This window comes from Magnolia sinica, chromosome 18 (genome assembly GCF_029962835.1).
Source record: "Magnolia sinica isolate HGM2019 chromosome 18, MsV1, whole genome shotgun sequence".
Lineage (NCBI taxonomy): Eukaryota > Viridiplantae > Streptophyta > Magnoliopsida > Magnoliales > Magnoliaceae > Magnolia > Magnolia sinica.
In genome coordinates, this window is record NC_080590.1 from 6,754,901 (window position 1) to 6,771,973 (window position 17,073).

Below are 17,073 nucleotides of genomic sequence, written 5' to 3' on the forward strand. Positions count from 1 at the left end.
TTAAAAAAAAACTCGTTTTGGTCACAACTCTGCCAAAACTCGAGTCAACCAAGAAAAGCTTGGTAAAAATAGTAGGAGCTTTTGAGGAATTTGTCTGAGCTTTCAAGTCAACTTCTCCTCGCGTTTTTAAACTATGCAAAATAGCAATGGAACATATGCATGATACCAACCCAACTCAACATGGTCAGGCCCCACATTGCATTGTAGAGATTTTCAGATCAACTAAACAGGTCACATATCTTGATATGTCTAGAAGATAACGCAAGCAATTTATTTAATTTAATCAATACAAAGATGAGAATGCCATCAATTCGCCTAATGATGGAGGGCTGCACTAAAGCCTGGTGGAGGTCGGCTCAAAAACTCTTATCACAGACATGCACCATGTTACATACCAAATTACAAATGATGGCACGCGAATGACCACCAAAGAGGTCTTTTGCAGAGTTTTGACAATGATCCCCAGGAATGGAACAGTTGGTGCTTGAATCTCCCATGACTGTATATTATCATCAGGGACGGAAAGATGTTTGAGTTCACTCGTTTTTGTATACCAAGTTAGGATAGTTTGGAATCCACATGTTGTTCTTCACGTATTGTACGATTTCCTCCTTCAACCCATGAGCATGAATGTTAGATAGATGGTATTATGATGTGAATGCAGATGCATGGCAGAACATACAGACCTGATTTAGCTTTCGAATCTCTCGGGCATCCATGTCACGGTATCCCTCTGCAAGGTCCTCTACTATGGCTTCTCTCACCACGGCTGCAGCTACTTCCTTGGTTATGTCACGAATGCTGCGGGCAAGGTGGATAAATAGAAAATGTCAGGAATCTGTAAGGTATTTGCTTCAATGGAGCGGTCTTCATTTATACCTAGATATTGAAGGATAGATGATGCCTGTAAGAACCTCCTCCTCTGTCATGTAAGCGGCCAAGCTGCAAGGAAATTCAAATGTGAAAATGGAATGCTGAAGAAATTGTAATTGTTAAGATAGCTAAGGTGTGTTTGGGGGTCTTAGAATGCACTTGGGATAAATTGATTTCCGTCCAAAATAGACGGTCTTCTCATTTCAGGTCTTAGCTGACTGAAATGAGGAGAGTATCAATTTTGGGCGGGAAACTGATAACCTCATCACTGTTGCACTCCCTGGGACCCCATGTACTTCCAAATGCACCCTTGATGACAAAAGGAGTTAAAACTGGATCTACCATTCTGCTGCAGCCTGTAGCATGCCATCAGAGATCACCCGTGCACCGGATAGAAGTGTACCAAGACCTATCCTGCACGATTGAGAAGATGACAAGTGTTTGATATGACATGAGAGAGAGAGAGAGAGAGAGAGAGAGAGAGAGGGGGATGGATGGACTAGTCTTCACAAGAACAGAAGCAAACAAAACTGACCCTGGAAAGAGGTACATGTTATTTCCCTGGTTGCAGTGGCCGACCTGACCATTTCCTGAGACGATAAACAGTTTCAAGTAATGAGTCTGAGACATCTATAGTAATAAACTGAAATTTTGTCAGCATGATTTTGCAACCTGCAGGAAGTTAAAAACACTTAGTTGCAGCGGCCAAACCAGCCATTCTTCAAGAATTAACAGCCTGGAATAAAGTCAGAGAAATTTGAAGTCTTCATCGTCGTCATCATCTAAGCCTTATCCCAACTAAAAGAGGCTGGCTACACGAATCCTCTTCCGCCATTCCACTCACTCTATCACCATAACTTAATGCCCTAGCATGAGTTGTGAATGTCATATCGTTTAGATTCATGATGAAGGTTGTCACATAAGTTTGACACTGACTGCCAACCTGACACAATCCTCTTCCTTTATCCATGCTTGGGACTCGCAATGAGAGCACAAAACTCCCACAGGCACAATGAAATAGACTATTACATGGTTGGTTACAATCAAGCATTATCTAATAGTCTATCACAGTTGATTACAATCAACAAGTTTAGAGATATCTGAGTATAAATTGTAATCTTGCCAGCATTATTTTATCATTTGCAATAAGAATCCACATTGCAGAAAGTATGGTTTTTATATTGTAATATCCTCGAAGAACTTAAAGAAAGTAGTCTGCCTGTGCTGCCTGTGCCAAATCAGATAAAGCATGCAGGTGGGAACCTGCTGCTTCCACAGAGAAAATAACATCAGCTTTAATATATTTGTTACTAAAACATTTTGTTGTTCATAGAAAAAAAAAAAAAAAAAAAAACAACAACAACAACAAAGGGAGCAGTGTTCGAAATATTGGTATAACGTTACATATCGCATCCTTGGGATACAGATACATATCGGTTATTGCATGAGATATATCGTTTGTATAGGGCAATTTATCGCACTTTTTGGGAAACATGGGAAAATATTGGGAAATGGTTGAATTTTCAATGAAACTTTTAGGGATTATTAGAAAAGGCCTTAATATACACTTTTAAATCATAACATCTCAAAAAACAAGTGCACATAATAGGTTTCCTTTGTATAGGGTTCCAAGCTATGTGTTTTCTGACTGAACTAATGTAACTATATTCAAATTGAATGCATAACATTTAGAGTGTATGCGATGATCATTTCATCAAACACTCCTAAATACTTCGAAATTAGTTGAAGGGACTTTTTAAAAAAAAAAAATATTTAAAAAATATCTTATTTATTTTTAATTAAAAATGATTTTTATTTTTTGAAAATTGACAAGGACTTAACCAATCAGTAGATCAACCCTCATACATGCTTGATTCCATGTTTGGAGTGCAACATTGCAAGCAATTTGGGAGAAATAGGGAAATTTTCAAAATTTCCCCAAAATTTCCCAAATCAGACAACCCACACTCAAATTTCAAAATTAGAGTGTATATGATGATCATTTCATCAAATACTCCTAAATATTTCCAAATTAGTTCAAATTGACAACTAGTTGAAGAAAAATTTCGAAAAAAAAAACATGGAGAAAATGAAAAGCCAATGGATATCAAAATCAAAGCTCCAACTCCATGATTTTTCATACAAAACATGAAGAACTTATGAATTTATAACCATTTGACACTGATTTAACATAATTTCAACAAAAAAAAAAAAAGATCAAAAAATTGAAAATGCTCACCGGATCAAATATGGGGATATATCTGCACTACCTATGCATTTCATATCACACAGGTGGGATGCAATATATGTTGTGGGATATATCTAATGTTTTAAATATCGTTATCGCATAAAGTATCACACCCTTGGGATATGGATAAATATTAGTTATCGCATGGGATATATCGGTTGTATTGTGTAATGTATTGTTGTTGTTGGGAAACGTGGGAACATTGAGAAATTGGTCGAATTTTTCAATGAAACTTCAGGGATTGTTGAAAAAAACATTAATATACACTTAGAAATCAAAACATTACAAAAAAAAGTACACATAATAAGGGTTTCCTTTGTATGGGGTCCTAATATACGTGCTTTCCAACTGAACTGATGCAAGTATATTCAAAGTCTATTCATATAATTTATAAACGTAAGAAGATATGTATGGAAACACAAGCAAAACATTCAAAAGCAAAAGAAGAATCACTAAATCAGGTTACGTACATGTTTAATTTTGTTTTTGGAAATAAAGATTGCAACTGATTTGTAAGAAATTGAGAAATTTTGATTTTTCTCAAATTTCCGCAACTTGGCCCATCTCCCCTAAATCTCGAAATCGAAGTTCCAAATCCATGATTTTTTTTTATGGAAAACATGAATAATCATATATTTGTAACCATTTATCACTGGCTTAACATGATTTACAACAAAAACATGGATCGAAAATTGAAAATACCCATAGGATCGAATAGGTGGGATATATCGGCACTATCTGTGTGTTTCGTATAGCACAAGTGGGATACAAGATATATCGTGGGATATATCGGCTGATATCGTCGATATTTAAAACACTGGGTATAAGTTAAGGTTCTAAAAGGACAAGGAGAAGGCCCAAAAGGATGTGGGTGGAGGTAGTAAGAAAAGACTTGATGACCTATCATCTAACTAAAGTTATGGCCCTTGACAGAGTGGAATGGCAGAAAAGGATTCATGTAGCTGACCTCAATTAGTTGGGATCAGGCTTAGATGATGATGATTATGATGATTCATCTTTATGTCCTAAACCAGGAAAGATTTTTAAATGAAGAAGTTCACAATAATGCATACCTAGAGTCACGTCATTGAATGGGCTTCCGCTCGCAAATATGATGTGGTCACCCACAATGGAAAAAGCTTCGTCAGGGGTGCATTCAGCTACCAAGCAAAGCATTGAGAAAATGAAATTAGTATTCACATAGAAAGGCCAACCCAGGTAACAGTCTGAGTTAACATACCATTTTTTGTAGGATTGGACATTGCAAAAATAGCTGGTCTTGTAGAAGTTGAATCTTTGAGGGCCTCCAAGACCTATCAAAATAGTACACTAAAAAAATGTCAACTTGACTAGTACAAAAAGTCCATTACACCTTCAAAAGGGGGGAAAAACAAACAAACAAAGAAAAACAAAAAGTTCATGGTAGTCACAATAACATGTTGACCGGATGACCATTTAAGTAATGAAAGGCACTCATTACCTCCTTGGAGAACAAACCTCCAACTGCAGATAATCCAAGAAGCACATCAGGCTTTACTTTTTTAACCTGTTGGTAGAAAACTAGATCAGTTTGCTAGAATTAATCATTAAAAAAAAAAAAAAAATGCTTGGACAAAATGTACGATGATTGCTACATATCTGCAGAGAAAGATCCATCAAAACAGTCTTTGCTATTAGAAGTACACATTTAACCTCAGAAGTTAAAGAAACAAGTATGGTCTGTCAATCTTCAGTTCTACATCATAGATTGATCTTTAAAGAATCTTTGTTTTATTTGTCTCGTTGGACAGTCCAAAATTGATAAGTGAATTGTTCAATCTGGATGATTAGTTTGATAGGCTGCCTATTGGCAACTTTTTAATCAATAACGAGAAACTTCATTAGAAAGAAATCCACGGAAAGAAAACAAGCCGCTTGACAAGGCCAACAGCTGCCCTTACACCAAGACATTAAAACTGCGAATTGAGAACTAAAAGGGCATTCCAGGAGACACATCAGTGATTCAAGTTGCCTCGTCGTGGACATGAGAAAAAGAGACATCTAGATAAGTAACCACTGTTCTGTCAGCAGTGAAGTTCAGATTGTTGTAGCAAGGATCATTCATCAATATCTCTTGATAGAGCAAATCCCATGGTAAAACAAAATGAAAACTGATGCAAATTGTTGTTGTTACTATTGGTGCCAAATATGGGTTTTTAGACTCAGATTGACTCATTCGCTCTCAAGTTTAGTTGCAATTTGCCCGAGTTGGGGGTGTCTCAATCGCGGGGGGGGGGGGGGGAAGGGGGGTGTTGGGGAGACTCATGGTATCAAATCAGAGTGGGTAGTTCCATATCCAAGTTGACTCGGACAAGTCATATCGGACTCGTCTGAGTTTTAAAACCATGGTACCGAGTGTTACAATTTTTGAGAACCAGAAAACGCACGAACCACTTCAGCTAGGTTTGCCCCTTCCATTAAACCTTGGCGCGAAACTTCTTTTATCTTTCTTGCAAATGGTTGAGCGTCTGGGTCAATATTCTTGCGATCCTCTGTTATCAGACCCTGAAATTCCACAAGGGATGAGTAATTATTTGTATTCCATCTCAAGCAAAAATGTACGTACTTTATGATATAAAAAAAGAATTCAACTTAAGACATCTGGAACACATGTTTTCCAAATATGGCAGGAAGCTTTTGTCCTTTGTACTAACCATGGAATCAACCACCCAGAACTGTCTCCGTGCACTGTCAAATGCAGATTCATTATTGCCTAACATCCTTGCCATGGTTTTCCTTGCGGCATTGAGAACTCCTATTCCTGCACTGTAATAGCATGCAGTAAAACCAAGTCTCAAAATCCTATAGTAGGACTAAAAGTATGTCAGCAAATCACCCTTTCATGTGGCAACAAATACAAAGTTCAGGATGCATAAACACTAACCTGAGTGAAGCATTAAAAGCAAACAAACAGGCTACTAATAAGACTATCTAAAGATTGCAGACAATTTTACTTTTTTACTTTTTTTCTTCTTCTTCTTCTATATATATATATATATATATATATATATATATATATATATATATATATATATATATATATATATATATATATATATATATATATATATATATGGGAAAAGGTACTATGCGCTCGACCTCACGATTAGCTCCCGTGAGGTCGAGCTGTGTGGGCCCCACCGTGATGCGTGTCGACCATCAACACCGTGCATTTGATGGGTACCCTCTAAATTATGGGATATCCCAAAAATTAGCCGTATAAGGAACTCAGGTGGGCCATACCATCTAAAATCATGTGAAACACCGTTAAAACATATAAAAGCACTTGGTGGAGCCCACCTGAGTTTTGAATGCTGCTGAAACTTGGTCTGAACCCTCATGCAAGTGGGACACACATAATGGATGGGCTGGATTTGCAAACCACATCTCGGTGGGCCCAAAAAACTGATTATGAATGTTTTAATGGTGCATGGCCCCTCCCCACTTCTGTATGTGGTGTGGCCCACACAAGTCACGGATTGACTTGATTTTTGAGACCTAGGTCCACGATGGAATGGTGCATCTGACTGATGGGTTAGATGTTCAAAACGCATCACGGTGGGGCCCACACAGCTCGACCTCATGGGACGGACTCGTGAGGTCGAGCGCATAGTACCTTTTCCCTATATATATATATATATATATATATATATATATATATATATATATATATATATATATATATATATATATTACCTTCATCCATGTTTTTATTATTTATTTTTTTGCACTTTCACTATAAGAACACTTACGTGCATATTGTAGTAATTAAGAATGTTCACAAGGACAACAAATCAATACCCAACTACTATACCACCCTTCATCCTATTTATGTCCAAACTAGCCACCAGCTTTTGCCAACTCTGAAGTGCAGTGCATAAAAATTATTAAATAAATAAATAATAATAATACAAGGTCCAGACCTTCCTATTCGATTATTATACCTTTACAATAAATGCATGTTCGGGCATTTCATTCTCATATCTTTCTTTTATTTAAATAAGGGGGATTGTGATCTCGACCCAAGGATATTCATATTTCTTAGTATCCTTGTTGTTTCAGTTTGTACAAGTGGGGCCAGTGGTGAGCAGTACACTACAGACAACTATCTGTTGGAACCACAGTAGATGTCAAACCCAAAAGATCCCAAATTGGAATTTCCAAAGCATCTAATCTTCAAATAAATGTGCACTGTACATGTACTGCTTTCATAATTGTCCATTTGCAGGCCACTAATTGATTGAGTTGGGATCATCCCATCGACGAGATTTTTAATACATGGTCCATCCACTGAGGCCCATCAGGTCATTGGTTTGGATCGCCCAAAAACTAGCCCCAATGTGCAAACTGAAGATTCTAGGAAACCATACATATCCTCTGGTCAAGGACCCTTTTGATGAAGTTGTTGCTTATCAGAAAGAACAGTAGAAAAGGAATATGTAGCCATAAAGGTTTCTCTATCAAGATTTGCAAGTTCTCAACATAATTCTTATAAAAAAAACATTGGTACAGTATCAAACCTTCCAGCACCAGCAACAACAATTTTTTGCTTTGGGAAGTCTATCATTGGTCTTCCTTGCGCTCTTACAGCTCCCAAAAGACCAGCTATTGCAACACCAGCAGTACCCTGTTGAGAATAATGAATCTGTCAGAATCAAAGATGAGTATTTTCTTGCAAATGTTATAGTTAAATGATAGATACAAACATCTGGTTCACGGTTTATGTGTAAAGTTCAGATGCTGGCATCAAACTTGCAAGAAGAATGGGAGAAGTGTTTCATAGGAATCACATATAGTCTAGGTTGAAGAATTTCCAATTCCAAATCATGTGCACATAAAGTAACTACCATCAACAAAGAAAATTTAATTTTATGATTATCATAACCCAGAAAGAGCTACTGTAATATCAAATAATACAACACCCAGAAAGAGCTACTGTGATTTTCATAACCGAGTCTTTAGTGATTTTTTTTTAAAATTTTTATTATTATTATTTATTATTATTATTTTTTTTTGAGACAAGTCTTTAGTGATTTTAATACCTCAAGAATAATAAACGTCCGGGGAGAAGCAAATCATGCCTCCAATCAGCTCTTGAAGCATAACTCTCAAGTTTAAAATCAATTTTGTAATGGGCTTGTCCCACCTTCATCCTTCCCTCCTGGTCTTATCTCTATCCTAGACGAAGACAGGATTGGCAGCTTGTATTTATTACTGTAATTGTTTCTTAGTTAATTCGGGTTGGGACCTTGCCAAAATCCATCATAATCTACCTAGCAAGATACAGGAAAGATCCACAGTATGGTAAAGTTTCCTGAGAAAGCTTAAGATCGAATAATGAAACAGATGTTGCTAAAACATGGGTCATTGTCAATCAGACAGCTACAAATGCAAAAATAATCCTTTACCTGAACATCATCATTAAACATTCGATAAGTATTCCTATATCGCTGCAATAATTTGAAGGCCCACTTGCTTTGGAAATCTTCAAACTGCGTGCGATCAAAGCTGGTTAGAATATACTCATAACAGCAGTTACGAGGAGAAAAATACATAAGACAATTTCGACTATTTAATGATAATAAACATAAACAAGGTGTTTCAAGTTACCTGTACAATAACGTGAGGCCAACGAGTAAAAACAGCCTCCATAAATTCATCCATAACCGATAAGTACTCCTCACCATCAAGACGATGCTGTTGCAATCCCAGGTCTACAAACCAAAATGAATTATTAGATATATTCCAAAAATTGAATGGATGGGTAGGCATAGAAATAGGAATAGATCTAAATAGCTTGAAGGTGACAAGCAACAGGATCAATGGCTCTGAGCCCAATGAATGGGTGAGCTGGAAGTAACTGATGACATCAGAAATCTAAAAAGGGAATAGATCTGAATAGCTCGAGGGTGACAAGCAACAGGATCAATGGCTCTGAGCCCAATGAATGGGTGAGCTGGAAGTAACTGATGACATCAGAAATCTAAAAAGGAATGCATGAAACATTATAGATAGCATAAAAAGATGCCGACGGCAATGCAGTAGCACTAAAAAACAAAAACGAAAAATCAATATCTAATAGAGGACGTGTGAATGAATCTATACTGCATACGAAGATGGAGAGAGAGAGAGAGAGAGAGAGAGAGAGAGAGAGAGAGAGAGAGAGAGAGAGAGAGAGATGTATAAATGGTAAGGCACTGACGAAATTAAGACGGCAATTTCTGATATCTAAATGTCTAACCCTCAATGTGCAACAACATTTCTTTTCTGTAAACAACTAAAGCCAACATGCAGGTAGCACATTGAGCAGCTATGACATAAATACATTCATTGAAAAGTGGCCCACACGGTCACCTTGAAGAGAAGAATTTGTACTTCTAGCAGCAGCTAGCATGAACTCCAAAATTGCATTAAATAAATTGTGCATAAGATGTGCATTGGTTACTCATACACTACTTCTAAGTAAGGTGGATAACATTTTAAAAAAATTTAAAAAAAATAGAGCATTCATAGCATTACATAATACATTGACAAACAGCATAACACAACAGATAAACAAAAGCCATCTCTTTGGTGGCCAAAGCCGACAAAGGCTGCATGCCAGAAATCTGCATCAATCATTTTAATGGCTAGAAGTAGTCACCTTCATGTACAGTGTTATTTAACTAGTTATATGTACAAACTTCATAAATGCATTCTATCTGCACCCCTGGATGGTAGTAAAAGAAATCTTACATAGGGGATTTTTGAGAAGCTTCTCATTGTTAGTTCCAATATCAATCATCACTGGAAGTACCTACAGTGGAAAAGTAAGTTAGAACTTCCAGTGTTGAAATAACCTGCAGTAATGAGTTTGGAGATAGAAATGTAACAATAGTTGAACAATGGATATTAATCATTATTAACTGTTGAAACTATCAGTCCAACTCTAAAAGGAGAAGTAAGATGCATTCTTTTCCATTTGACTGAAATAGCAGAACTAATGGGGGAGAGAGAGAGAGAGAGAGAGAGAGAGAGAGAGGATGGTTTGCATCTTTCGGATCTTTTCCATTCGAAAGAAATAACAGAACTAAATGGAGAGAGAGGGAGGGAGAAAGTGAGAGAGAGAGAGAGAGAGAGAGAGAGGATTAGATGATTTGCATCTTCAGATCTTTTCCATTCGAATGAAATAGTGGAACTAATTTTATTTTTATTTTTATTTTATTTTTTTGGGTGAGAGAGAGAGAGGGAGAGAGAGAGGACTAGATTATTTGCATCTTTTGCAGACTTTAATGGAATAAAATAATGAATTACCCTCTGAGGATTTATGCCTGCAGCTGCAACATATAGATCCAGCTTCCCAATTGCAATGCCAATACCCTGAACCCCAAGATCTCCAAGGCCCAAAATTCTACTCCCATCTGTCACAACAATCATATCAACCTACAAGAAAAGTAATTTTATTACAAACTTATAAAATGGCAAAGTTCGTTTTCTTGTTGGACTGATAAACAGTTTCTTCAAACTGCAGAACCAATAGAACAAAACAGTTATAGCCCAAAGGTCATTTGCTACCAGATTAAAATTCCAATTCAAAGTTCGTAGTAAGCACTAGCAAGTTGCTGAATCACCAAAAAGCAAAACAAATTGATAGTGGAAATTCAGTTGTAGTACATAATACATTTGGCACATTTTATTTAGATAATATTCAAAAGTAGTGCTTGCTTGGGCCAGTCATTTTTGTATTTTCTTTGATAGAACTATTTAACTGACTGCGTGAATGACATAACTTTGTTTCTCAACAGGCATGGACAGTTTATTTTTAATAGGGCTGGCAATGGGAAGTCTTCAGGTTGCTTGAGCCCCAGATTTTGAACTAGTCAGGCCAGGCCTGCTCCAAATATTGATTTTGCCAAGCCCAAGCCTACCTAGCAACCCTAATTTTGAATTAACATATGCCACAAGTTTCAACTTCCTGCTTATCAACCCATGGTGTGCCGTAAAGGCCAATACATAAAGATAACGGTGGCAACCATTACACGTTACAGGGTCTTAACGGCCATAACAGCCGTTATGGAAAAAAAATGGCCCGTAATTGCCGTTAACAACACGATACATCGCCTATAAAGGCCATAATAGCCATGTAATGGTCTATTACGGGATAGCCACAAGTTTTTCATACTTTTTAATCAATATTACGGGACAGGTACAGGTTTTTCGAGGGTTTTTCAATAAATCAAAAAGAGAGACCGTAACAGCCATTACAAGGTCGTAACAGCCGTTATGCCCCGTATCGTAAAGGTAACGGTGGTGGCCATTACGGCTACCATTACCGTTACGGAAGACCTTCTATCAACCATCACACCCTGCCATGGTATAAATCATTAACTCTACAGAAGAGAATAGGAGCACACCCTTTCTAAAAAGTGCATTCTTGACTAGGGCATAGAGATGTGTTCTTACCAATAGAGTTTTGGAAGCGTAGTGAAAAATGAACTTTTTTACCAAAGGTCTAGATTAATAGATTAAGCCTTAAGGATTATCGTTTGGATATTATCATGTTTCTAAAATCAGCTAAAAAAATGATTTTAGATCTGGCCATACTTCTCAATCATCGTTGTTGAATAACATTGGATAGCCAATGTTGTACCTTCTATGTAGAAGGTTCTCTCCCAAAACTATCCCAAATGAGGAGAGTCGCCTACATGCAAAACCATAAAATGGGCTAGGGCTAAGCACGGAGAAATGCATGCACAGCAGGCCACACATGCACGGATATGTGGATACAGGGAAGGGAGGAAAGAAGCTCTCTCTCTCTCTCTCTCTCTCTCTCTCTCTCTCTCTCTCTCTCTCTCTCTCAATGGTGATGCCCTAAGGTGGCTTGGGTGTCCAAAGCTCTCTCTTTTGCATGTCTTCTCTCTCTAGGATAGGATCTTATTAAAGCGGAGCTAGCGTTTCAGGGAGAGACACCAACATGGTGCTCCACCACCCCATAGACTTTGTTATGCCCCATTACATTTAAAGTTTGTGAATCCTACCTAGCTATATATCCAAATTGACTCCATCCCTCCACTAAACATGGCCATCCATCTTTAATCCAAATTCCATGCAAACTAGTGATGGACCGGAAGATCTCAACGGTTCGAATTACCATCAAGAGTGGTGAAAACACTTTAAATGGTTAAAGCAAAATATTATGGCTAAAAACACTTGTAAAATCATTTCAAACCTTTGGGGTACATGTACCAATGAAAAAACCACTTTGACGGATGGTCTGATCTACCAGATCTTAGCAACAAGAGTGTTCCTAGGAGACCAATGGTTGTCTTGTTCATCATATGGACCTTAACTGTATCTTCATGCATGAACCCGACAACACCTACATACGAGCCACTACAATTGACTTCGTGAGACGGGTCAACGCACACTACATTAGGAACTTGAACTCCCTATATGTCCAGATCTTAGCAATGAAAAAACCTTAAATTGGAGTACATGTACCAATGAAAAAACCACTTTGATGGATGGTCTGATCTACCAAATCTTAGCAACAAGAGTGTTCCTAGGAGACCAATGGATCTCTTGTTCGTCATATGGACCTCAACTGTATCTTCATGCATGAATCCGACGACACCTACATACGAGCCACTACAATTGATTTCGTGAGACAGGTCAACGCACACTACATCAGGAACTTGAACTCCCTATACGTCCATAGGTCTAAGGATAAGTCAAAGCTAGTACATACATAAGTTGATCATAGTCTAAGCATGATGGGTCTCCTAGGCACTTGAATTGATCCTCCAATTTAAGTGTTTAATCGATCCAATACCAGAAGCCTATTCCCATGGCACACTAACACTCCTATATAGGGTAGGAATAGGCACACCGACTCATCGTCGAACCCGATGGTGGAGATCTCCCATCCCGATTTGCCATCGGTTCCCTTACACAAGAAAACCACATAAAAATGATAACAACCACAGGTTCATCCTACAAGCTACTAAGTAGTCATGGAACAACAAGGTACTAAGATCCATGGAACACAATCTTGACCAGTGACCATTGTGTCCAATCTCTAGTTCCCAAAGACAATCTGGAGGAATCCATCTCCTTTAACTCATATACATGTATGAGTTCAAAACTTAGGATATATAATATACGAGTCAAGACAGTAATGACATGTCCACACAAGGCCTATGGTCATTGTGATCTACGGTCAAGATCATCAAATCAACAATTAATATGAGCCCTTTGGCTTTGCAAGGGACATAACGCTAACACCCATGGGAGTGGAAATCGCTCACAAATCACCATAGCATTACTCTTACCAGTGAGACAAATAAGGACATTGTGACACATGCAAGAGGATATCAGAGGAATTAGGCATAAAATTAAAAATATTTATTTTAATGTAGTACAGATTAGATTAAACTAAAGTAAGGACATCAACATACTAATCACGTATTAATGGTTGCTATCAATGTCAAAATCCAAGTAACAAAAGATAACTAAGCTGCAAGAATTGCTTCATCAACATGAGTAAACTACCTGATCAGCTGGCCAGTTATAAACCATTGACATCATTTCTCCACGATCCTCTGCACTAAAATACATTCCCCTTGGTCTTCTAAACAAGCCGCTATAGTTCTGGCAAACAAGTCCAACAGTAGGTGTATATACAATAGGTGCATATTCCTCAATTTTGTCAATTAAAACCTGCCAAAAATTAAGCAAGCTCATTAGAAAAAAAGTCATTGAACCACCCATTGGATATCAGAGTTTTTTTTTTTTTTTTCCCCTCAGAACATATACTTGAAGCTAGGGAAAAACTGAGATGGGGCATTCAAGAAATCACCTTGTAGTACATCGTTTCATTTCTGTCATGCAACCTGTTAAGGATCCGCCACATGGCTAAGGCATTTGTATCAGAAGGTCCATCTCTGGCATTCACTTCTAGCCTTTTTAAATCAACCACTGTCAAAAATAAAATTCAAAAACTATGATTTTGAAGAATCAGTGCCAGCTTTCATGCAACAACTTAGCAGCCTGCACGAACCTCCATTATCGCTATCCCCAGACAGTGCCAGCTTTCAAGGGCATTCACACACACTCATCTAGAATTCTACAATGACATGTGTCCCTCTCTCCCTCCCTCCCTCCCTCCTCATCTGAATTCTACAATGACATGTGTCCCTACCTCCCTCCTATAACCTCATCTAGAATTCTACAATGACATGTGTAGGTCATGTAGTTCCATGACATGTGCATGAAAACATCTCTATCGTAAATATGGCACTTGTGCATGGTGATCAGGAGGGCTGATTTTGTGGGCCACCAGGTGGGATGGCCCATATCCAAAATTGTGAATTGGACTGTGGTAGCTATACAATCAGTGGCCTAAAGAAGGAATTGTTTGCTCAAAACAATCAAAGGTTCAACGACTGGATGACCAGAGTTTTCGGATCACTGCAGTTTTTGGTCTATAGCCCAACCACAGGTCCACATCTTAGCCTGACGAATCAATACTCCTGATCATTCCATAATTGCAACCTTGAATGTAGGGTGAGAAGGGCAATGCGTACAACTTCAAGTGTGTGAAGTGACATGCTTGGACTATTTCAGCAGTCACTAGTCAATGCTCCTATGTGCAACAACCACACTATCTGAAGTAACGTCTGGTTGTATACAACAGATACATCAAAACCGAAAATCTTTGTGGCATCTTCACTTTTACGAATGCTGCATTAACCTTATACTTTAAAATGATTACTTACTGAGAAGTTTCACAGAAAAAAGAATTATACAGAAGCATTCTCCCCTACTCCTATTAAAACAACCAACTGAGCTAGGGACAGAACACAAGCCTAAACAGTTCAATTCGGACCACCAGCCATTTTCTCTTTCACCGTCCATTTGATGCCCTCAGGTTGGATGGTGTGGATTGTCTAATCAGCATAATATTTGGGTGATGATCCATCCACAATGGGGCCCACAACATGGACGATCTACATTAACTCGGAAGTACATCAAGCGGACTGTAAATCAGTAGCTCCCCTTTCGTAAAGGGTCCTAGTTGCTCCTCATAAGTCATAATTGCATTAGATGTGTGCACTTTAAATCATTTAAGGTGTGTTTGGATGAACTGTCAAAATGCATTCCAATAGTCTAATGAAGTAGGAGAGTGTGGATATGTGAGACAGTGAGAGTGGATAACCGTGGGTGAAGAAGGAGAGGCGACGGAAGTGAGAAGCAGAAGGAATAACAATCTACTCAGTTTTCTTTGTTCATGAAAGACTTTCTGGAGGACTGGAATGTGAGGGGACTTCCAGTGAGTCTTCAAAAACTTCAGACTAGTCTCTGAAGTAGAGATTTACTGATTTTGGTGGAGAGGAAAACAAGATATTAGAAGGGTACTAGGGCAAATGTCATCTCTTGGGAGACATCTTCTGGTCTGTATCTGTGGCAAATCTCATGATGGCCAGAGGAGATTAGAGAACTGAAAGAGACCATCTCGGTTTCCTTCTCTCATGTTCCAAGGGCGTGAGATCGGGCATTCTCTTCCTCTTTTTAATGATATCTTATTACCCTTCAACAAAATATAAATATACTAAGGCTCTGTTTGGGAGATTTCTGAAAATGAGTTCATCTCATTTCAGTTAGCACTAATTATGTATTAGAGATTTTTTATCTCTAATACATAATGACTTCATGATAACAGTAATTATGTATTAATGATCAATATCTCTAATAAATAATTACTGATACTTAAAAGGAGATGAACTCATTTTTAAGTGTCAGCCAAACAAGCCCTAATTTAGTAGAAGTAACCAAATTGTAATTTCCTAAGCATTCAAGATTTTTCATTTTTTATTTTTTTTTAAAGGAAAAGCTACCAAGGATTGAGCCCTGGATCACTCACACACACTACACTGTCTCCACCAGGTCGTCTAACGAGCAGGAAACTAGCATTCACGATTTAATCCCCTCGCATATCCAAACACGGTCTAAGGCTATCGAATGTCCCCTTGAGTAAGGATATCTTAAATCGTATATATATACACATTTCGATTCAAACGCTACAATCTCATCTGTCTATTCCAGTACGAGAAAAAACGGAATTCAAACTTACTGAACCGTTCGATTTGCTGTTGGGAGGTCATGACGTTGGGAGGCAGAAGACCGCGGAGATCTAGCCGATCCCGCTCCGTCATGGAGAACGCCGTTCCCTGATTTCAGTTTTTTTATTCAAAGAAAACAAGATATGAATCTGTGAGAATTACGATCCAATGGAACGACAGAGATCGGAGCTCGATTCGAAGATCGTACCTTGTTGAACCATGGATCGTGGAGGATGTCGAGGCTGCGCTTGTGGACTATGGTGGGACGAGATCCTTCGGTGGTGGCGAAAGATCTCCTCGCTCCGTCGATCGTAGCCGTCCGCTGCTTGAAGCGTTTGAGGAGGGAAGAAAGCCGGAGCTGGGACGAGAAATTCGGCATCTAGTCGCGAGAAGAGAAGCCAATATCGTTGCTGGAGAAGAGAGAGACAGAGAGAGAGAGAGAGAAGGAGAGAGAGCAAGAGAGAGAGCTGATGAGCGATCCAGATCGCAAGAGTTCGTTTTGCCTCCGTCGCAACTTAGAATCCACCGGATATTGCCAGCAACCGGGGCCCACGTGCTGAGATGGTTCGATGATTTGAACCGTCCATATTCTCTTAACTGCTATAGATATCTCATCATTCCATGTTCACGCCTCATTGATGATCCCAATCTCCGATTTTTAGAATTGAATGAGAGCCATTGAAAAATTTATTTCCACTGTTTAAAATTCATCTCAGGAAAGCGATGGTCACAATCATCCTTTCAGCATAGTTTTCTAATTGTGGCCCAATAGCTTCGATTTCACAACATGGATGGTTCTGATCATCAGATCAC

At 38.4% G+C, this 17,073-nt stretch overlaps 1 protein-coding gene across 1 annotated transcript; it reads right to left on the minus strand.

Moving 5' to 3' along the window:
- Window positions 1-257: 257 nt before the first annotated feature.
- Window positions 258-16,698, minus strand: LOC131232705 (NAD-dependent malic enzyme 62 kDa isoform, mitochondrial). Its single transcript, XM_058229129.1, has 19 exons — window positions 16,469-16,698; window positions 16,272-16,368; window positions 13,998-14,116; window positions 13,691-13,858; window positions 10,454-10,582; window positions 9,896-9,956; window positions 8,771-8,874; window positions 8,569-8,652; window positions 7,681-7,787; window positions 5,815-5,926; window positions 5,552-5,665; window positions 4,602-4,667; window positions 4,362-4,434; window positions 4,195-4,281; window positions 1,409-1,463; window positions 1,216-1,287; window positions 880-942; window positions 687-801; window positions 258-611 (listed from the first exon to the last, which is right to left on the minus strand). The coding sequence occupies exons 1-19, from the start codon at window positions 16,637-16,639 to the stop codon at window positions 537-539; spliced, it is 1,872 nt and encodes a 623-aa protein (XP_058085112.1). The 5' UTR covers window positions 16,640-16,698; the 3' UTR covers window positions 258-536.
- Window positions 16,699-17,073: the final 375 nt, after the last annotated feature.